The sequence below is a fragment of the Aplysia californica genome, unplaced genomic scaffold (genome assembly GCF_000002075.1).
Source record: "Aplysia californica isolate F4 #8 unplaced genomic scaffold, AplCal3.0 scaffold00003, whole genome shotgun sequence".
Taxonomy (NCBI): Eukaryota; Metazoa; Mollusca; class Gastropoda; order Aplysiida; family Aplysiidae; genus Aplysia; species Aplysia californica.
This window is the reverse complement of record NW_004797273.1, coordinates 2,042,068-2,065,302: the sequence shown is the minus strand read 5'-3', so window position 1 is coordinate 2,065,302 and position 23,235 is coordinate 2,042,068. Positions and strand designations below refer to the sequence as shown.

Sequence of the window (23,235 nt, the reverse complement as noted above, 5' to 3'; positions counted from 1 at the left end):
TTATATCGTTTTAAACATAGTCAAAAATGCGAACTTCCCGACCAACACCGGCAAAGTCGCTTCAGGGCTCATTAACCCCCTGACTCCGAGCCGGGGAGCTCCGGCGGGCTGCTGAGTCACGCGAACTAAAAGTAACAGAATCGGGCGAAAAGTGACGCTGTGCGCAGCACAGAACCATGGTAGTATTAAAAAGACAAAGAATGAATTCCTTTTTTTTGTCACTACATGTATTACAGTATTACTCCTTTCTTCTTATCCTTCCTCACATCCATCAATTCATCTCTTTCATATTTCTTCCTTTCTGAACTTTCATACTTGACTCTTTTCTTTCATTTTCATTTCTTCATGCATCCATTTAAAATCAAAGCAACTATTTTCCTCTCTTTCATTCAATTTTCTTCTTTTTTTTTTTTCAGACAGTCATTCAGTCATCTTTCCCCTTGCTTTGTCTCCAATTTAATTTATTTCAAACTGACTTGCCCCAGCTTTTCGGAGAACTGAACCGGAATCCACTTCTGCGTTGTTTCCACGGGTTTTATTTATCTCCTACCATCGCCGGTGGCCCAGGCTTTGTTACAAAATTGACCAAGACTTTGAAACAACATGTTCAAATCTGAGTGGTCAATCCTTGTCCTCAGTGTTGGGGTCACTACAGTCGGAACATGTCCATCTCAGCTCTCCCCCCCTCTTCAGGATCCATCCCAGAGTCTGTCTGCTTACAGTCTCCATCATAATGTGGTTGGAGACCCGTCAGACTGGTCCGCACAGGTGGCTGTGTTTCCGAGTGATGTTCACCTGGACTTACAAGAATACTTCCACAACGCCCACTGCCAAAACAGGATTTCAGAGCACCAACTCCCCAGGCCATCCAACAAGTGAGCAAATATACAGCAGGCAAACTTTTCACATACACAAACAGCCACACCTTCCCTGAAAGCATATTCTCAATTGGTCGCTTTTAAGCACAAACGCGCTATCCTGAAAACCTTGTTCTGAGAAAATCGAAGGTTAAGTTTTTGGACCCTTGTTCAGTTTGTTTAAAAGACAAGGAGAGTTTTCTCTGTAACCAAACAAATATACACATCAATGAACCCAAACTTCTCCTATAGGTAGGGCAAAGCCCACTTTTGGTGTAGGTCAAGATTTCTGAAACCCCCCGAAATCTGGGTCAGCCCGCTTGTCCTTAAAAGAGACCAATTCTTTCTCACACAGACAACAAACTTTTGGATGTTTTTATACTCCCTTCAGAAAAAAGGTGGAATGGCACGAAAAGAAGAGCCCTTTTATTTTTACTAACAATACATTATTTTCTACAAACAAACAAAATCTTTCTCAACTCAAACTTTGCAAAAGTTTTTTAACCCCACTACTTGTGCAAATGGTATGTGTGGTGAGCTCACACAAACAGTTGGAATCTGAACACAGAGCAATAATACAATATAATATATAGCCTATCACGTATAAATATTTTATCTTTTTCAAAGAAAGTCTACAAACTAATAGCACAAGCAAGGTAAGCAAAAGTAAGCCTTGTAGGCAGTATTATTACTAATGCTAAGGCGGGAATCAGATGTAAAGGGAGGTGATCTCTTTGGTGTGGCTAAGTAGAATATGGAGCACTCGTTGAAACACGTATAGGTCTTCGAAAAGTTTGTTTTTTTCCTAAACCATATGCCACCAAAAACAAACCAACAACAAAATATATATTCTTTGAAGATCAGTAAAAGAAGCAGCCACTGATGAAGACAGGCAAATTCCCTTTGAAAAGTGCAATTGACATCCCCCTCCCAGAATTTGCAACTATTACAAATTTTTGACAAGATAGATCTTTACAAACAAACGCTAAGTACCAACACCAGCAAAAAAGAGCAATTGCCTCCATTCAACCATTGTCATCGCAACTATCACCATTATCTCCTAGCCCATTCTCGGGAAATAAAAATCTCCAGAATCATCAAAAAGAATTTACGTAAAAAACAAAAAAACATCACCAAACAAAAGAAACAATCAAAAACAAAAGGTCAATACTACTCCATATCACATTGCATACCACAAACACAGAAAGGGATGGGAACCCACCACTCAGCACAATGCTGCAAAGCTTTATACATGTCATTCATCTGGGTGCTAATAAAATATGTTTAGAAGGAAATATACAGACTCATTCCTGCTACTCAGTACCTCAAACACTAAGCACAATGAGACACTCGGAACTGTACCAATACAGACATCATATTCACAGTACGGTCATCATATTCGCAGTACAAAAAACAAAAACAACAGACACAAAAGACATATATATCTAGCTCACTGAACCCTGCCTCTTTTTAGACAGCCAACAAACTTAACCCGCTAATTTTTCTAAATGCTTTTAAAAAATTCACAACTGACGAACCAAATAAAGATAAGTGGTGGAGAATGGTCACAGTCATAGCATTTAGTCTTTCAAATTCTTTGGTCCAAATCTTCATTGGAAAATTGAGTTTTTATTCAGGTAAGGGATATATTTTTCACAATATTTTAAAGACGTTCCAAGATGTTGGAGTTTTGGAGAAAAAGATCCGGAGATCACATTGACTTTTACATCCCAGATACCATCATTAAAACCATAAACCACCTCAGTATTATGCATGAATCGCCTTATGGTGGTCGTTTTTGGTAAGAAAAAAGGTTAAGCAATTGATAAATACAGGGATAGATGTACACTAGTTATATTGCCATACTTCTAAGAATTCGCAAGTCTCTCCACACATCATTCGGGATCAGAGTTCAGTGAGTTAATCAAGAACCATGAGTATACGGACCAACACACATTGTGATGGTTATGTACAGTGTTTCACTTGCCACCCAGGCCAGATGAAAATCAGCATAAGTTCTCACCAAAATAGTAATTTTAAGAAACAAATAGCAACCTCGAGGCATGGTGACATGCAAGGGAAAAAAAAACCCTCACCCCAGGAGGGTAAACACAAAATATTCATTAAACAAAAAAGACCCAAAAAATTCTTTAACTCATTTCTGTGGACCTACAGGAACTTAAAAATACAATTTTCTTGTTCAGTTTAGACTGGCTGAATTTTCAAGATGGAAACAGTTTTTAATTATGACACTATGTTGGACAGCTATCCACGGAAGCAGGTATGATATATACTGAACAATTTGTCACAGGGATAGCCAAGAGATTCTGCCGTTACAGGTTCAGCTGTAAACAGCAATAAACGTGTGCTCAAGCAAAGCGTGAATATACCACGAGTGTGAGTAGCTTCGTATCAGTTGCTTCACCGATGAATGTCCATCAAATAAAACATTCATGCCAGCTACTAAGACTCCCACAAGGCATCATGCTTTCAATGTGAGCTCACACAACCTCCTGTCAAACTGCTCACTAATTTCAAAGAAAACTCACATCATTATAATGAAAATGGGGGTAGTCAACAAGAACAAGAAACATTGGGAAAATAATAAGCTCGTAAGCCTCCTTTTGTATCAAATGATATATTACAGCGTTATATGAAAGTTCCAGCACACTGCTGACCTGACAATAGCCACAACTAGGTCACGACAGAGGCAGTGGTATATCCAGGAATATCTTGATACGATTATTTTTTTTTAAAGGGAATAATGAGTCATATAAGCTAACAGTGGCATTTGATGCCAGTCCCTCCCTGTTTCAGTCGATTTTTATGGCACCGTATATCCTCCTTATGAACCAGTAAGCAGCAAAGAAGCCAACAGTTCCCGTCAAAGTCCAGAAAGTGAAGACTATCACAAATGTATATCCAAAGTACAGCAGAGTGGGAATAAACTCTGTGATTTCCAACTGAAAATAGAAAAGATGAGAATATGAATCACTCAAATTTTAAAATACGCCTTCACACAGACAAAAAATGTAATACAGAAAACACATACATAGCAAACAGATTTTTAGATCCCAAATTTTTTCAAACTCTTGTACATTCTTTGTGCTTAATTTTAAAACATGTACATAAAAATATTTCCACATCCCACAGATTTTGCTATGTGCATGCTAGACTATTTGAAATAAACAGAACAATATATATGAGCATTAACTCACTGAGCACCGCTCTAGCAGCATACGCGGTCTGGTAAAATTCGCGTCGGGGACTGCGACCGCAGCGTACGCGGGTTCAACTATAATTGACTATAAAGTAAACCCAGCAGTTTAAAAATGCTTGCAAATAGCCCCAGTTGTTTAAACAGGATATCGACAAGCTAGTTCTTTGTGGTTTGTGTATATTCACCACTTTTAGTGCGAATAAACGAGTTATTTGTCCAACGGACTGAACAACTGAAAGTAAGGAACTTCCGTGCAGTTCGTTGTTGTTTCTCGTACGCGAAGCACGGCACGGTGAGTTGTGTCGAAGTTTATTGAAACTCTCAATAATTTTGGTGAAGATTTAAGTGATAGTGAAGTATCAGATAGATAACTTCATAAATCAAAATGTGAATTCGCCTAGCAGTGATGAAGATGACTGAGAAAATTACATTAGCTAGGTCTAGATCTAGACCAACATCGTCTCTCGATTGTAAATCTGACTCGTCAGAAAGTACGCAGCCTGGTCCGGCTGGGAATGATGATATATCTAGATCTAGTCCCAGTACTAAACTCTAGTTCAAATCAGCCCTCAAAGTGGAAAAGATATATAATGTACCCAGACCTGGGACATCTATTGACACATCTAGAGATCTACTCCTAGCACTAGCAACACTGACAATGAAAACACTTCTCAGCCTGTCACCGTGGAAGATCTAGATCTAGATCTTTTTTTTTTTTTTTTCCTTTTTCAAAAATAATTATCACTTACATTTTTATGCTACTTCACCGTACACACCCATGCTTCATTCTTCTACACACAAACACACACTGCCACAACCATTTTGTCTAAGTTTATTAGATTTCTGCTTTGTCACATCACTTCCTTTTTTTTCAAATTTTTTTTTCTGGGGCAAATTTGTCCCAACTTTCTGTCTCATACATTGTTTTGTCGTTCATTCTTCACACAATGTGTTTATTGTGTCTGCTGAACCCATATCTTATTAAATAGCACAGAAAATGTCAAAGAAATAGCATTTCATTTCTATTTTTTATGAATTTTCAAAAAGTGGGGGAAATTGGTAGTCCTCTGGGGCTTGGAGGCAAATCGGGGTGTGGTGCTCAGTGAGTTAAACAATACATACAACCCATTATGAGGTTGTTTTGCACTGGGTCCATTAATTATTTGGTCATAGGTCTTCCAAAAGGTACTTTCAGTTCCATTTTCATTCAACAGCGAACTACACTGTCTTCATATGACCTTAGAGCATGCATCAGAATAACATTGAGTATGTACCTAGCTTAAGATTATTATTGTTTATATTGCTGTTCATTTATACTATGCATGTGACTGTAAGCATATATGTGTGCATATTTGTGTGTGTGTGTGTGTGTGTGTGTGCGTGCGCTTGTGTGTGTGTGTATGTGTAAATGGTGAAACACCAAACCAATGTGCCAAGATCTGGACAATAAAGATGTACCTTCTCTTATCTTATCTTCATATTTCGTTTACATTCCAGGACTCAACAAACTACTTCCCCCACCAACTGTTGCAGCGTAAAACACTGTTTTGGTCAGCCATGACCAATTCTAATCAAAGGTAAATCCAGTTATTGTTGGAGGAAAGGCTTGTTCATTACTGTTACTTTAGTTTTAGTAGAGGTTTTACGGCGCTCACAACTGCATAAGGTCATATGAGCGCCAAGGGGGTGGATGTCAACAGAGAAGTCCTTACAGGGAATCAGGCTTACTATGATCACCTCTCTAGCTTCAACAGCACAAAGTCTGCTTCAACTATCAAGGCACCCCGTAAACAGCGGGTCACAAGAGTATGACAAACATACAAAACAAGCAGAGGAAAATGAAAATAGTAAGGATGAGGAAAGAAAAAGCAGCAGTTCCCTGCTGCAGTTCAGGCACAGTTATGAGCATGACATTGATGAATCAGCCCATTTACATTTCTACTGTGCATACAAACATGTTAATGTCTCCCCTTTGGGAATGGTCTAAAGACACTTCAGTCCGTAGCACCGCCCCGGGGGGTATGTTCATCACTGGGGTTTAAAAAAAAATCCAAATGGTAATTCAATTGTAAGCTCCTAAGACAGAGCCTCCCTACAGACAGGTTCATCCATGGTACACTTTCTACATAGATCAGACTTACATCTCACTCCAAGACCACAATCTATACAACAAAAAGCTCAAAACTCGAGCTTACGTTTAGTTTAGCTTTCGTCTTAGTAAGAATTTTACGGCACTTGCTACACAATAAGTCATATATAAGTGCCGAAGATTAGAGGTGTTACAAGAGAGTAACAAACACAAAATAGAAGGAGGGGAGATAAGGACGACAGATGTTTGATAGCAAAGAAGGAAAGAAGGAGCAAATTACATCGTTACCTTTGTTATGAAGTAGAAAACAGAATATGCAAAAACATAAACTGCAGATCCTCCCGAGACGACGAAAGATCTCCACCACCAGTGGTAATCCTGAAAATATAAAAAGAAGAATTTGCAACAAGTGTAATCTCATGACTATGCTATGTGAAGCATAAAGACTCCCCTTCGCAGCCTGCAATATGCATAAGTTCAGCAACAGAACAATGTGATGGCATAATGCCTGGGTAAAGTTACTTGGTTCACATTGAAGAAAATGAATTTTTCTTGAACACAAAAATATTCAGAATGTGAACAAGGGGGGGGGGGGGGTGTCTGTCTAGCAAGAACTCTTTCTTTTCCTCAGCACTGAATGAATGTGCACTCAAGGCCTCTTGTGAATGATGCCCCAAAAGAAGAGATGAGAAATCACTGTGTAAATTTTCAAAACACTTTGCCGTCACATCTCGCCGATTGGCGATGTTTACCACCCAGTTTCTTTTGATTTTCCCCAAAATGCCTCTGCCTTTGATGGCAAGGGTTTTTACTATAAGAGCATTGTGATGACAAAGGGTTAAAAGAATGAAACAACAATGAGCTTACCTCTCCACACAGCTGGAAGTAGACCATGACAATTGATATCTGGGACACCGACACCACAAGAATGATGAACACCAAGAACAGAAAACCAAACAGGTAGTAATACTGGTTCTCCCAGATGGCCTGAGAATACAAATTTTTAAAATGCATGAACAGCCATAATTAATAATAATAATAATAGTGAGATCGTTTTTATAGTGCCCACTCCCATGTAAACACAGCTCTCGGCGCTTTACATAAATGCATGTACGCACAATATTCACACAAACACACACACACACACACATTACACGCACACATGTGCACACACATGCACGGCAAACACACACACACACATATACAAACACACATCTACTTGCTTTTCACACGCGCACGTTAACACATCGTTATGAAATGAGCAAATACAAATACATAATAAAATAATATATACAATGCAATTCACAAAATACATAAATGGATACATAGTCATTTACATAACATTACAAAAACGTTACTCTTTACCGCTTAACAAAAGCACATCGACTTCAAAACAGGACCTCTTCATGCTAAATAACAATCTCAAGGATAACGGGGAATTTTAGTCTTTAATACACCCAGGTCTGAACATTGCACACTTCACAGACTCTATCATCATCTCACTCGATACATAAAATCTTAAGACAATTAACCAGTGAAACTTATTTTATAAACTCGATGAGAGTATAGTTTCTAACCATATTAATGCACACAACAATAGAAGGATAAGACAATAATTGACAAACTTACGGTAAATATAAAGAAAAGCTCAATGAACATGGCACCAAACGGAAGTATTCCAGCCATTAGAGTTCTGAAGAAGAAGAGTCATTTCACAAAAATTAGTATTATAACTGAACGGTTAAAAGACTACAAAACATTACAGAACATGCAGACAAAAATGATAGACATAAAACTCATATATCTCATGCACATCTCTCAAGCATTGTGTGTGTGTACAAGCGAGTAAATATGTGTGACGACATCTAAAAGAAAACCCCAAAGGTTGACCTTACACGAATTGAAATGAGCTGGCGTTTTAGTCAAAGTCTCAGCTTTATTTTTCATAATACCAAAAATGCAGAATGACAATAAAGCATATCAGATTCTGATTGAAAAAAGAGTATTTACATGTAACAGTTGCTAGCACCGTAAAACTCTTACTAAAAAAAAAAAAATGTACATGTAACTTTTATTATTCCACTTGACTGCAAATGTTACACCACAATCAACCCAATGTTAACCATTTAAGAGGTGGACTGCTTTGACCCACATACCGGGACCAACCCAAGCTCTGTTGGAAACAACATCCCGGCAGAAAGGTAGAGATACTAAATAAAATAGACTGTCCAACATGGGAACCGTGCAAAGCAAAGAGTCTAACCACTACGCCACACAAACATGAACACACACGCATACGCAATGGATGCAAAGTGGGACAATGGCGGAATGCAGGAAATGCGTAATCTGGCAGGTTTCTATAATATTGACTTGTTGCCGAGAGAAATACCGTAAATATCTGGAACATATATGCAAGACAATACAAAGGCCAGTACGGATCCTTTGCATGGCGGCAGCCTTACACAATCGCACCTATTTTACGGATGGGGTTGATAATGATGGAGGAGTATGTACGGTACTGTCAGAAAGTACAGATTTCCGTAAAAATACGGAAGATTGGAAGTACTGATGTAGTAAAAATGTTCGTTCTGGGCTGCCAGCATGCTTTAAGGCGGATATTGCTTTCATCCTGCCGGCTACTAAATGGCAATTACTTTTTTAGAAAAGATGAACACCACACAACACTCACCCCAGGAAAGGACTCATGTACCAAGTCTGCTCAGGAACCTGTCTGGGTATTTGGTTTGTCCTCACTGGATGTTCATAAGCCTGTTGTGAAATTAAATCTCATTAACACAGTCAAAAGAAGAAAGCTTTTTTAAGTAAGAGTTTTACAGCACTTGCAACACAATAAGATCATATAAGTGCCGAAGATCAGAGGTGTTACAAGAAAGTAACAAACACAAAAAAGAAGGAGGGGAGATAAAGACGATAGATCTTTGATAGGAAAGAAGAAACAAACCACACCAGAGCACCCACCAACCACCCATTGTTGCGAAATTAAATCTCATTAACACAGTCAAAAGAAGAAAACAAGTTAGTAAGTTTTACATCGCTCACAACTGCATAGGCAAAGACCATTGCATTTCTGGGTGATTCATTTATAAAAAGAAGCATATATTATACAGACGATAATTGTCTTTCTGAGATGATTTTTTTTAAAAAGAGCGAGACAAACAGACAGTAAACAAGTAAAACCTACCACAAGTGCCCTCCAACAATGTACTAGGGAAGGGGGATATTTCAAAACTTGTTCAAATTGTTATTTTATTATATTCTGAGAAATGTTTACTATATCTATAATCAGAAGCAGAATATGCTCTAATAAGAACTTGTTAACTTCAACAAGGAAAGATTCATGACAACCAAAAAGCACTGGGTATAAACATCTTTCAAATGACGTACCTGTTTCCTAAATCCAAAATAGAATCCCATGAAGACCAACGGCAGAGATATACCAAACCACATGCACAGCAAGGCAAGCATAGTGGTAAACGGAACCTGGATGAAAAAAAACAACAACAAAAAAACACATTAATGAAACATCATAAAGAAGAAAACCAGCAAAGCAAGAATTTAATGGTACCAAAAAGGGACTCCAATACTGTCCGTTCATTTTCCTTCACAAGGAAACCCGTGACAGTGCCGCCAGTCCTCAAGATGAACCCAAATGTCAATTCTTTTGACAAATTTAAAAGTAGCATTTTTTTTACTGTCTTTTTCTTTTAACCGATAGGGATAGACAGAAAAATAAGAAAGACCAGAACAGTGACAGCAACCCTAAAACATGAATACAACCTACATGACTACTGTATTTCTGCTAGTCAAAGAGAAAAGCAAAACTATCCTTACTGTATTTCTGCTTGTCAAATAAAAAAGTAAAACTATACTTACTGTATTTCTGCTTGTCAAATAAAAAGGTCAAACTATCCTTACGGTATTTCTGCTTGTCAAATAAAAAAGTCAAACTATCCTTACTGTATTTCTGCTAGTCAAAGAGAAAAGCAAAACTATACTTACTGCCCCTGAAGAGTGCTTTCCCCAAATAAAGAAATTTAGGAGCAAGCAGATGCCGAACATGATGCCAGGGAACACAGTAGCAGTCTGGGGAGAAATGACACGAGTATCTAAGTAGTACCAGAAATAAAAAGCGCACAATGATTATGAGAGGTATTGAAAGGGCCATTTCATGATGGTGTACTCCCTTCCCTCATTTTCCATCAAGGTACCAGGGTAAAGTAGAAAAAAAACCAATATTCCATAAAGAAAGGACGCACTGACTTATATTATATTCTAACAGCCATCTGTCCAAGACAATCACCTGTACAAGCGACTACTTCCTGCTCCACCCCTTGCCTTTTTTTCTATATATATATCATAATGACACTGTGAAAGACAACTACTTTTCTCCTGGACAAAAGGTGGTTGTCTATGACAAGTTTGACTTTATATAGGCCTACCTATCACAAACACACACTTTTCCATGCAATCAGACAAAGGCAGTCATCCTCCGTATCTATGTTCTCTCCTTCGCATCCCCATCTTCTTTCAGCCTCTTTAAGAGGGATGGTAAGCAGAGAAAAGAACCTCATCCCACTTCAGCTTCAAATTCAAGCCCTCTTCCATCTCATAAAGAAATTTCCTTAATAAAAGTAAAATAAGTTCACTTAAGACAACAAACATGGCTCATAAATATCTAGTTTTAAACCGGATTAATTAAATGAAAGAAACCTAAAGAACAGAGAACCTTTTCTAAACCATAAAAGCTAAAAGACAACTAATTACCTGGAAGGCAGCTTTTTTCCACAAAAGACCTTTCATTGTTTTGTACAATCGAGCTGCAAAGTAGCCAGCAAACAGCCTGAAAGAAAAACAGTAGGCCTACTTATCACTCATCCCCCCAAAAAGGCGAAGAATATATTTAATTTGAGACCGGACGCAAGGATTTGATTGAGAGCATGATGTGTAACGTGGCTTTTTCACAAAATTATGAAACAAATAATTGCTTGTATTTTTTTAAAAATCAAAAGACTGAAAAAAAAAAGAGTACTTAAAACCCAAGACCTTAAAAACTGCAGTATTTCACTCCTCCGACCACATTAAAAAACTGACACTTGGTAGAGGCACTTAACAGAAAAAGAAACAAAAAACATTTTTAAAAACGTTAAGTTTGGAGTATTGAAACTGGAATAAAAATTTGCTCAGTTCTACTGGATGAGATCCTACTAACACTTACTCACACACATTTGTACACATATCACTGTTGTCAAAACTTTTCAAATACGTACACCTACTATATACAGTGCTTCCACCAGCCGAAGGTGAAAAGTAAGGAAAATTCTGCAGGGGGCCTGGGGGCCGCAGGGGGCCCCAGTAGGGTCCAGGGACAGCGTCCCGTTAGGGGTTCAGGGCGCGAAGCCCCCGAAGAAATTGAAATTTAGTGCTTTTAGAGGTTTGAAAATGGCATTTGGGAGCCTGTTTGAAGAGATTTCCTACAGCCCATAACATTTATTTTTTCACCAACATTTTTGTTTTGTTTGATTTCTTCACCAACATATCTTTCCATTGCTGGCAATGCTTAAAAGCAGGTTCCCCTTTCATTGCTACTATAATTCAATTCATCACACCATTGATAGCAGGCAAACCTGGGAATAATAAATAGATGTACCTTCAAAATACAGTTGAGCAGCGCATACCCAATTTTTTTTCTCAATTTTCACCTCTGATTGTCGCCTGTCACAACCTCGGAACACCACTTCGAATTATTTTTTATTTTACCTACAGCTGGATCGAGCCCATCGCCCGACTCGATCGCCTGAAACTGAAACTGAAAACACGTTTGTTTTTGAGGCGCCAAGTCCGGCAATCAGCGCGATCGGCCGATCCTATCCGTTGTGGGCACCCCCGTATCAGCATATTTCTTTCATCGTGGCCCTTATTGCGTTCACGTGCCGTAGAATCTTCGCATTGATAATTTCTCTAGATCTAGACAAATTTGCAGTGAAATGTTTCTTTCTCACAGTAATTTTCTGTCTAAGATCACAAGTCAATTTACTTGATCAACATGCAGATTTTCCAGCCGCGGCAACAATCCGAAGATAGACAGAAGGAATGAGTGAATGATAGAAAGGAGGAAATTGGAACAAACGGTTCGCCAGATTTTGATCCATCCGCAGGTAAAAAATGTACTGCCGACCAACCCGCAATGAATGCATAGGACATAGCAGAAAAATGGCCGATTGCAGGAAATTCGCAATCTGGCAGGTTACTATAACTTTAACTTGCTGCCGAGAGAATTACCGTAAATACCCGTAACATATATACAAGACGATACGAAGGCTAGTACAGAATTTCGGCAGTCGCATTTTTTTACGGAGGGAGTAGATAATGATGGAGGGACAAGTACGGAACTGGCAGAAAGTACGGATTTCCGTAAAAATACGGAAGAGTGGAAGCACTGTATATGCGTACACTCAAGGCACACAGCAAATGTCTTTCTTACCCCATGAACATGTAGAGGAAAATGCCAACAGTCATAAGAGAGCCTCTGGCAGCAGGAGACAACATGCCAAGCATAGCGAAAACTGTGGATACAAGAGAGTAAGGAAAGAGTTTAACAATTACCCAAACCCAAACCAGTCATATCAGCTTCCTCTGCTCACCCAAAGCAAAGTATTCCAGGAAAACTGTTGACATGAATATTTCATAGTCCGATCTGTCACACGAACGAGTTGCATTTACTTTGTTTCTTTTAAACTTGTTAATGTAAACCGGTCACTCTGAAAGCAGTGCACTAGGCCCACTGATTAGGGTAACGAAGAAGAAAGGAAAAATGGTGGTGGTGGTAGTGGGGTGGGGTGGGGTGGGGAGTGAGACCACACCCACCCCCGCCCCTCCCACACACACATGCACACAAACACACACAAAAGTAAGCAACTATCAGGCTTGTACATACAAAAACAGATATTCCACCACGACTGTAAACAAAGCCAATCTGAATTGTAAAAATCAGGGCTGAATCTCCTCTATATTTACAATGACTGCTAAAATGCTGAAGAACATATCGCACAGTGTGCCAGGCAGCAAACAAAGTTCACAATCAGGGGATTAGACATCTATCCCGCCTCAATTCACACATTCTATTAAAATCAGCCATGCTTTAACCCAACGGACCAGAGACCCCAATATATTGGGGTGCAACAGAAATGTCCATGCCCTGAGACCCCGATATTTCGGAGTTTGGGGTGGACTGTTTAGACCCTGAACCTACCCAGAAGTAGACAGACAAACAGATTGGCACACCAAGCAACAGTATTGAAGATAGGAAATAGGAGGGTAGGAACAATTTTATGACTTTATTTGTGTTTTTGCATGAGTACTAACACAATGTGTGGAAAGGGACATGAGAGAGATGAAGCTCAATTGGAATGAGCTATGAAGGATGGCCCACGACAGAGATAAATGGAAGGATGATGACTAACACAATACTAAAAGCACGTCTGTTTTCTTGAATTTTGCTTGGGAGCCCAGGGGCAGGGTTTTTAGGCCTTAGAGCCTAGAGTTCATTGGGTTAAAACAAACTAGCATCCCCTGGGCACTTCAGAACTGGCATCTCTCTGAATCTGACATTCACCTCGACTTTGAGAGACAAATGTTACTTACAGATAGTGATGAGAGCCATGCAAAATATCTGTATCCCTGCTCCAACGAAAGATGTCAGGAGCTTTGAGAAACGGGGTGGTCTGAAGACATCTCCATGGACTAGCTTCCAGCCAGTCTCCTCCACAGTTTCATCCTGTCATCACACATTCGATAAGCATTTTTAATTTTTAAGACTTCTCCTTTTCTCCTTTTGACAGTTACGCTCATGACAGTTTAGTTTTAAGCGGCACTGTGCAATCAGAATGGGTTACCTTTTATTTTAGTTTCTTCAGCAAATCAACCATACTTTCAACAAATATATTATTCTGACGGCAAAGCACTAGGCACAGTCATTAGAAAGAAGAGAGGTGGAAGTGAACAGAACTGGAGAGAAACATGTTGGTAAATAAGTAGCATCAATGCTCTACACATTTTTTTCAAAGCTTCAACCACTGCACCTGTCTGCCACATCCATAGAAAACAAGGAATAGAAGCTTGCATTTCTCAAATGGTCAACGACTGCTTTTAAAACAACAGTTTATGGTTTCAAATAACAAAAATGCTTACTTCTCAAAATCATAGAATTACATCCACCCAGTACTTAACTTTGACCGTTTGAATGCTCAAGACAAGGATACTTACCAAATCATCATCCTTGTTGTATTGTGCAATGTCTCTGCGCAGTGTTCGCACCATAATCATTGTCAATATTCCTGTGACAGAAATGTTTTTTCCACAAATTAAAGAAAGAAAGAAGCATACTGTGGTCAAACAAGAACTAACATTTCTTTATGGAAATAATATAAGTATTGTTCAAGCTATCAGTTCAATAATGATCCAAATCTGCTTCCAACCTTTCATGGAAGTCATAAATTCACTTACTTAGGTTTTTAACTCTTCTTTTCAGGTGCTGACAATGACACACCAAGCTCATCTGCACACATCAGTAGTAAAGACTACAAATAATCAACAGTCTTTGAATTATACCTCAAAGAAAACACATAGAGGGCACAGATCTGAATCAAAGATACAGTGTCACTTTTTGCCAGATTTTGTTAATGTAACTCATGAGCCCATCGGAGCTCCGTGGCTCAGGGTCAGGGGGTTAATGACCCCTGAAGCAGCTTTGCAGGTGTCATTTAAGAAGAAGTTTGCATTTTCGTCTAAATTTGAAACAAAACAATTTCTTCCCCATCCCACACAACAAACCATTACACTGATGCATTAAAAGTTCAATGTCTTGAGATTTATTCTGCATTAGAATGGTTAAATTCTGTGCATTAGTTTCAGCTCTAGACAAGTGTTTGTAGAGTACCCAATTTGTCCTATTCTAGTTACATACTTATAAATAAATGATCTTTTATTTAAAAACAGCTCTACAGATCTAAAAAAAATCTGTGTTAAACTGGCAACAAATATTACGTCTTTTACCATGAGAAATCTTCAATCTGTGCAGGTAGTAATAGTCAAGTTATAAGAGAAAAAAGATGCACATCTGCATTTTTTGACAAAATACACTCAGCATTGGCTCTTGTTTTACCATTAAACAAGAGAAAGACATTCTGCCTTTGTTCACGACTCATGCCTTGCATACAACTTAAAAAGGTATGCGATTTTTCTAAAACTTAAAACTGTGTAAATACATGGGTAGAGATAAAGTTCTTGAGGAATAAACACAATGACAGCTACCACATTCATTCTTAGTTTCTGTGTCTGAAATATACTTCTTTTTTTTTTTAAATAGTAGAGGGTTTTACGGCGCTCGCAACTGCATAAGGTCATATGAGCACCAAGGGGTGGGTGTCAACAGAGAAGTCTTTACAGGGAATCAGACTTAGACTGCTCACCTCTCTAGCTTCAACAGCACAAGGTCTGCTTCGACTATCAAGGCACCCCGGAAATAACAGGTCACAAGAGAGTGACAAACATACAAAAGAAGAAGAGGAAAAATGACAATAGTAAGGATCAGGAAAGAAAAAGCAGCAGTTCCCTGTCGGAAATATACAAAGACACTTACGAATATAAAGAAATCAGAATGTTGTCAGTTATTGCAAATGGTCAAAGAAACAAAAATAAAAGCTGGAAAGGTGTGGTGTTAATTCAGTGTCACTGGAAAGCTAGAAATTAATTCTGAAACCCCGTTATGATAAGTCATCCGTGTTAGTCAGTCAACTAATAAATCCTAGATGTGGCATTTTCAGACAAGTAAAGAATTTCTGGAGTGTAACAGATACAGTTCATGTATTGTATGCACTGTAGATGTGTTCTGGCACTAAAATATTTTTACTTCTTCATAGAGAGTCTACAGGGTAATACTTTCCAGAAAATATGCGAATATTCATGATAGTATTAGACACATACGGTTGTATGCGGAGGAATTACTTCTTAGCGAATTGTGTGTCAGATGGATAAAGTTGTAAAATTACTGCTTTCTATTTTATGCGAAGATACTGTCTTTTCTGAGTATCTCCATTTATGTTAGGCCTTTCATGTTTCAAATGTTCGACAGTTTTTGTCAAGCCGCTTTTATATACTGATTTTTTTTCATTCACACCTGTCCAAAAGATTTTACAATTTAGCACAGCCGACTTCAGCGTGTCTTACGAAATAACCATACAAGTTAAAATGTCTGTTCTTTTTTGAGTCTCAAGAGCAGAAATGTGTGCCTTGAGTGCATTAAATGACAATTACCATAACTACAAGGATACACCAAAAACTTGAAGTTGAAAAGTACCAAAAAGTAAGTCAGCCCGGACCGAGCGTCCACAGGGAGCTGACACTGACCCCCGTGACCCCGACGTGATAAAGCAGTAGGCGGGGAACTATAATTCCGCTGCTGGTGCGCCGTGAAGAACATTCTATTATGCTAACAAGCACTCTTTCAGGGCTTAATGAGTGATATTTTGCTCACCCGATAAAAAGAATACGACCACAACAGAGTTGATGATGGAAAACCAATGGATCTGTACATCGCTCATAGCCAGGTATATGTCCCATCTTGAAGCCCAGCTTACATCACTTTCTTCCCATTTTACAGAGTAAGTGAACAAAACATCTGTCTCTCCTGGGAAGCAAAAAAATGAATGGATAACCTAAAAATATGCTCACACGTCAAAATATCAACAAAACAAAAAATGTCAGGCCTATCTCGGTCTTTGATTTAAATGAAAGTCGATCAATCACGGCACATTCCATTCTGCAAACATAAACTAAATATATATATTCCTCCTAAAAAGACAATGACTTGTGTATTTCAGAGTTGTCTATAGCATGCATGAGATACAAAAATTGGGCTTTTGTATCTGATAATGGCATTAAAAACCTTCACCAAAAAAAAACTAAATACTTTTCATTTCCACATTATTTACGATTCCCTTACCATACTGCAAAAAATATTAAATCAAATAAAAGCAGACCCTAAACCAAATAACAAAAAATCTATGTTTTGAGAACACTCTAAAATCATTGTTCAAAATCTTTCAAGACACCACTTTCTGGTTGTAATTTTGTTTGCGCTATGCACACAAACTTGAAATAGTATTATTTAACCCTATCAGTACGCCTGGCAGGCGAGGTTCGTCCATAGATCACGGTCGAGCAGTGCCGCCCAAAATTTTTAAATGTTCTATTACGAAAAGCACCCACAAACATGAAATAAAAGAAGTCAGAAACAAACACCAGCCAAGGTCCTCGCTGGCGCTGTAACTGTCATTTCAGAGTCAAAAGCGCCGTAAAACATCTACTATGCCATGCCAAAGTCCACACGTTTTAACTAAATGTAATAGAATATTCAACAGTGGCAATCTGACCTATAAATCGCTCTTTGGGATAACCCAAGCGAAGACGACATTCGTAGCGAGTTTGGCGGTACATTAATATTAACAAGACGGCACATCTCAAATGTGCACCCACGAAACATAGCCCACAGTAGGCAGTCTAAAAATAAACGCGACACCATTCAATGCCAAAATTATGTGATCCCCGGAGCAATCCAGTGAAGTGCTCAAGTGAATTGTGATTGGTTCATTGTCTTGCTACTATTTTAAGCGACTCTGTGACCGTGAACCTGAGGGAGGTGAACGTGACATACTTAAGTCACCGCCCTAGGAGTTGTGCCTTTCAATGGTTTTGTAGTGGAGTGATGAAAATGATTACTTGAGTGTTCAATTCCAATGCAGGATAAAGAAATTGATATTTAGCTGAAACATTTAGTTCCAGAAATCAAAGCGACCAGTAAAAAGAATGAAAATAAAAGCATAAGGCCCTCCTTCATCAACCCAAAGATCCTACCATCCCATTTACTATGCCCTTGATTATCTTCAACCTTCTTTTGCTTAATTGTGCACGTCCACTTTTTAGCCCCACGAGCCGCCCCTGACGCCTGGGGTCATTTTGCATCCCAGGGGTTATATTCTTCACATTTTAGAATACTGCTAGTGCAAAGATCTCTTTGAAACTTTCAGTACTTTAAAAAAAAAACATTTTGACAGACTTTTATACAAAAGCTTACGGATCAGATTAACGAGTACATTTCTTCTTTGGAAAGTGGTGGCACAGAGTTCCCCACGCCGTATGGATACGATAGTAAAACACGACGTACGGATAGAGTTAACCAAGCTTAACTTTGCCAGTGTAACGAGAAGTGGTAAAATGACTTTTGGTGATAAATTACTAAAATATTTCAAAGTGCCAAAACTGCTCACCCTGCATGGCTATGCCCTATGAAAAATACCTCCAGTTTGTGCTAGTCTGAGGCCAAAATAGCAGCACATCACGAATTTTCATTTGGCAATATACATTAAGTATTACAGAATACAATGTGAATCTGAAAAATATTGTAAAAGCAATCAGCTGCAAGAAGTTTATTATCTATTCTGTGTACATACCGTTGGTATTGATCTTTTGGGGATTCTTGGGGTCATTAAATGTGCATGATCCATCTTCGTTTGGTTTGATTTCACCAAAGTTAATACTGAGGATAGAAGATGGATTTTAAAAAAAGACTCAAAAATATGAAAACATACATAGAACAATCTGAATTAATTAACATTAGAACAACTGTTTTCAAAGGATTGTTAATTTATGGACACACAGTGCGAATGTGTACACGGAATGAAATATTACTCAAGGTTCCTGCCATTAACTCCCCACCAAATTCAAGGAGATTTTAAAGACGTTTCAAGGAGAAATTTTTAAAATTCAAGGAGATTTGCTAAGAAATTCATGCCGAAAGCTTATTTCCGATAGGCCCACACTTGTCCGAAAGGAATCATAGTTACTATTTTCCTACAAAAATTTTGTTCATGTTCCATCCAGAAAAATTCAATGAGTTTTCAAGGAGGTTACTCAAATTAAAACAATTTTCTAGGAGATTTTACCTTGAATGCAAATTCAAGGAGTTTTCAAGGACTACTTGAATTCAAGGAGGCCGCAGCAACCTTAATAACAGCCAAAATGTGAAGTCATCACATCTATAAGCAAACCCTGTCAAATGCATACCAAAACTAAAACAAAATACTTAACCGAGTGTCAGGCATTCTCTTCCTTTGTTTTAATTAGATATCTGGATGGTACAACTCTCTGAATAATAAGACATTAACATCACAATGAAACCTCTTCTTTGAGAACTACATTCCACTAATGTAAAATGAAACTCACCTCTGAGGTTTGACTTCAAATCCAACAACTCTGTACTTGTCACTGTTGATGACAAAGAACACAAATCAACAACTGTTGTCAAACCCTATAAAATACAAACTAGATCTATATAAGATGAAATAACAAAGCACTTTTTTTGCTGACATCCTCCTAGACACATAATCTAGTCAGCATCTCGTGACTCAGTGCTTTCTGGGTGTTTTCAAACATTGAAAATGTGACTTCTTTTTAAGCTCACTCTTTGTTATGAACTGTTTTCACTGTTATTAGAAATGGAGATAGGACGAGAAAGCACTGGGGTCGCAATCTGTGCACAGCGGTTATGCACTTTGCTGGAGCACACAGAAGACCCAAGCATGATTCCTGTGTGGGAATAGTTTTTAGTTTTAGAAAGGTTTTACAGCACGTGCAACTGCATAAGAATAAGGTCATACGAGCGCCAAGGGGTGGATGTCAACAGAAAAATCCAAACGGTAATCAGGCTTACTCTTCTCACCTCTCTAGCCTCAACAGCACAAAGTCTGCTTCGACTATCAAGGCACCCCAGAAAGAGCAGTTCACAAGAGAGTGAAGAGCAGTTCACAAGAGAGTGACAAACATACAAAAGAAGAAGAGGAAAAATGACGATAGTAAGGATGAGGAAGCAGTTCCCCGTATTTTGTTTCAGCACAGTATGAGCAAATAACATTGATAAATCAGCCCATTTACAATTCTACTGTGCATAAGAACATGTTAATATCCCCCCTTTGGGAAAGGCCTTAAGACACTTCAGTCAGTAGCACTACATGGACAGATCTCTCTCAGCCTGGGACGGGCATGGTCAAAGCCCACCTTAATGAGATGTACACTGTGTCAATGGGGGCATTATAATAAAACACCTACAGTTTTTATTGTAACAAAATCTGGGTACCTTCAACAAGATACCTGACTTTCCAGGAAGGAAAAGCATAAGACAGAATTGACAACCCTCTTGTAATTTTTAACTTCAAGCTTTTGTGTATTAGCAGCATGAATTTGTATTCCACGGCCAGATAGAGACCAACACAGAAGGTGTCCAAGCAAATTATAAGACAATTGACAAATGAAAGAAAGACATTACACATTAAAATGAAAGAAAAATTGCATTTCCATCATTTCATCTGCCTATACACATATCTCTTGAAACTTCAAGGGATGCACAACTGCCTCAAAGGCAAGGAACAATAATTCACCACACACGAAAAAGTAATTTGTGAGGTGAGTCAGAGATCTCGCAGTTGATTGGACTTTCATCCAAACATATATCAACACAGAACTCAAAATGTTGAAGTCTGCGCTACAAAATGTAAAGAATAATGGTGGACAGAGCCATCTCTTTAATGCACGCAGGAAAGTCATTTTTAAAATGTTTGTTTTCTGTCCCAGGAAGATTGGCTAGGATATGCTACTCAAAAGAAAATTTTACTTTTCTGACTCACCGTCCATGAAAAACACAAACAAAAGTGGCAGCATTAAAGGCACACAGCCCCCTTCTACAACCATATAATGACGGCAGCGCTTTATCAAGTTTTCAAAAAAAGCTTTTAACAAATCAGCGTAGTACTCACTTTTCTCTCCTGTGATATCTCAGCGTGAGAGATAAATGGTTGTTCAGATAAGCCTGAAATATACAAAGCAGTATTAATCATACAGTGGCAAATCTTTGCTGACAGTACAAAATCAACATCCAAGAGCCAGAAATGAGCACCATGATTATTGAAGAATTTTCAGAAGGCAAAAAAGACCAACTTTTATTTGAAAACAATTTTAAATTTTAGCTCCCTTAGTTTTGGGAAAAAACAAAGTGAGTTCAGTTTGCTAATAGTGCAGGCTGTACTTTCAGAACCATCACAATTCCAAGATCTCCCTAGGATTATCTTTCTACAATTACCTCAGTTCCACTGACATATCCCAAGCGATAACCATGCTCATATATGGTTGAACCGTCAGGCATGGAGATGCGAGTTGCACATGGTAGATTGTCAGTGATTCTGATAGAAAAAGAAAATCAAAATTTAAAAAAAAGAAATAAGGTTTTCGACAAGTTGACTCACAACTAGGCCTTTATACACATGTCTGTTTCTTTTTTTTTTCCTAGTAAAGGGTTTTACTGCGCTCGCAACTGCATAAGGTCATATGAGCGCCAAGGGGTGGGTGTAAACAGAGAAGTCCTTACAGGGAATCAGACTTACTCTGCTCACCTCTCAAGCTTCAACAGCACAAGGTCAGCTTCGACTATCAAGGCACCCCGGAAATAGCGGGTCACAAGAGTGTGACAAACATACAAAAGAAGTAGAGAAAAATAACAACAGCAAGGATAAGGAAAGAAAAAGCAGCAGTCCCCAGTTGCAGATCAGGCACATGATGAATCAGCCCATTTACCATTCTACTGTGCTAGAACGAGAAATGTCCCCCCTTTGGGAATGGCCTAAAGACACTTCAGTCAGTGACACTGCCCCGGGGGGGCAGTCTGTTTCTGAAGGAACAAGTAAACGCAGATCATGAGTCCTTAACAGAGTACCAATTTATGGCCATGATAACTAAACATCGGAGGCACTCCTTGTCTGCTACCACAGTAACAAACTTCGAAAGATATTTCACATTTCATGTTTTAAGAAAAACACTTTTAATGGTTGAACTCTTTATCTCCGAGAAGGGTAAACCCACTACACCGGGGCCCTTTTTTGGTACTAAATCTAAAAATGACAAAAATGTCACTAACCGGGTCATTAAATTGAAACTAGCTAACCTATTTTGATAGTTCTTCATATAATGAATGAACTTCCAGTTTAAGAGACCTGTTTTCAGCAATTGCCAAAAAGTAATTTGATATCGAAGTCATCGTAAAGGAATGTGCCCAAGCCGCTCTCAGTGGCTCAACTGCACCGTGGTTCCAACCGCGAGCCCCTGGGAGCGGCTTGCCGGAGAGAAAGAGTTAAGGCAAGGTCAGTAGGTATCCCCTGTGGTCTTGAAAAAAAATTCTTTAAACTTTGCATTTACTTTTCTTCACACCCTTCCTTTATCTCAGGGATAATCAACTGCTGATTCTCCAATCAACTTTCCCAATATTGCACCTTTTACTCTGTGACATCAGCCTCCCCCCCCACCCCTCCCTCAACCTATATACACAGCTCCCTTTCATCTCTCCTCTTGTTTCTCATCTCAAAGACAAACCCCCCTCGTCCCTTTGGCAATATAAATATAGACTGCATTTATCGCTCAAACAATCAAAAACTTGCTACATTTCAACGTCACCTTTAGCTTATAAAGGTGTCAACAAGACAATAGGTAATGAAAATACTCACAAATGGACATAATAGTCATGTTTAATTTTGTCTGCAAATGCCTTGCTTGAAATTTCAGACAGTCGATTGGAGACGTATTTTTTGTCTTTGTCCTGACATAAAACCTTACACTTGTCATCATGAGCCATGTTAACCTGAATAGATAAAAAGGAAAAGTGCTCATAAACTCTTCACACAGCATTTTCAAAGTACTGGAGGCAAAGATTTAAAACTGCAGCAGGACCTCCAGACTTTTGGACGTCAAAAAATAACAAATTCAAGAATGCCCTGAACGGGATTTGAGCCAGACTCATCTGCACCAGCAAGATATCAAGATAATGCTGTGCCCGTAACTTGAGTCTCACGTATGACAAATTTAAAGTTTTCCAAAGTGCAAGCACACAAAAACCATCATAAGACTTGTTCAAAAGTAAATGTTCTCTGTGACAATTATTTTTTTTAAACCCA

The 23,235-nt window shown here is 38.6% G+C and overlaps 1 protein-coding gene across 2 annotated transcripts in view; it reads right to left on the bottom strand.

Moving 5' to 3' along the window:
- Positions 1-298: 298 nt before the first annotated feature.
- LOC101862078 (transmembrane 9 superfamily member 4) overlaps positions 299-23,235 on the bottom strand; it is a 45,482-nt gene continuing 22,545 nt past the window's right edge. For both annotated transcript variants that reach the window (XM_005089112.3, XM_005089111.3), the window contains exons 5-21: positions 22,789-22,922; positions 21,375-21,474; positions 21,052-21,104; positions 19,466-19,507; positions 18,694-18,779; positions 16,719-16,871; positions 14,450-14,520; positions 13,829-13,961; positions 12,669-12,750; positions 10,952-11,027; positions 10,187-10,270; positions 9,572-9,667; positions 8,856-8,935; positions 7,796-7,859; positions 7,034-7,153; positions 6,455-6,544; positions 299-3,820 (exon numbers count right to left, since the gene is read on the bottom strand). In XM_005089112.3, the coding sequence (XP_005089169.2) occupies positions 3,671-3,820; positions 6,455-6,544; positions 7,034-7,153; positions 7,796-7,859; positions 8,856-8,935; positions 9,572-9,667; positions 10,187-10,270; positions 10,952-11,027; positions 12,669-12,750; positions 13,829-13,961; positions 14,450-14,520; positions 16,719-16,871; positions 18,694-18,779; positions 19,466-19,507; positions 21,052-21,104; positions 21,375-21,474; positions 22,789-22,922 (1,614 nt within the window). In that variant the 3' untranslated portion in view covers positions 299-3,670. The remainder of the gene's footprint in view (positions 3,821-6,454; positions 6,545-7,033; positions 7,154-7,795; positions 7,860-8,855; positions 8,936-9,571; positions 9,668-10,186; positions 10,271-10,951; positions 11,028-12,668; positions 12,751-13,828; positions 13,962-14,449; positions 14,521-16,718; positions 16,872-18,693; positions 18,780-19,465; positions 19,508-21,051; positions 21,105-21,374; positions 21,475-22,788; positions 22,923-23,235) is intronic.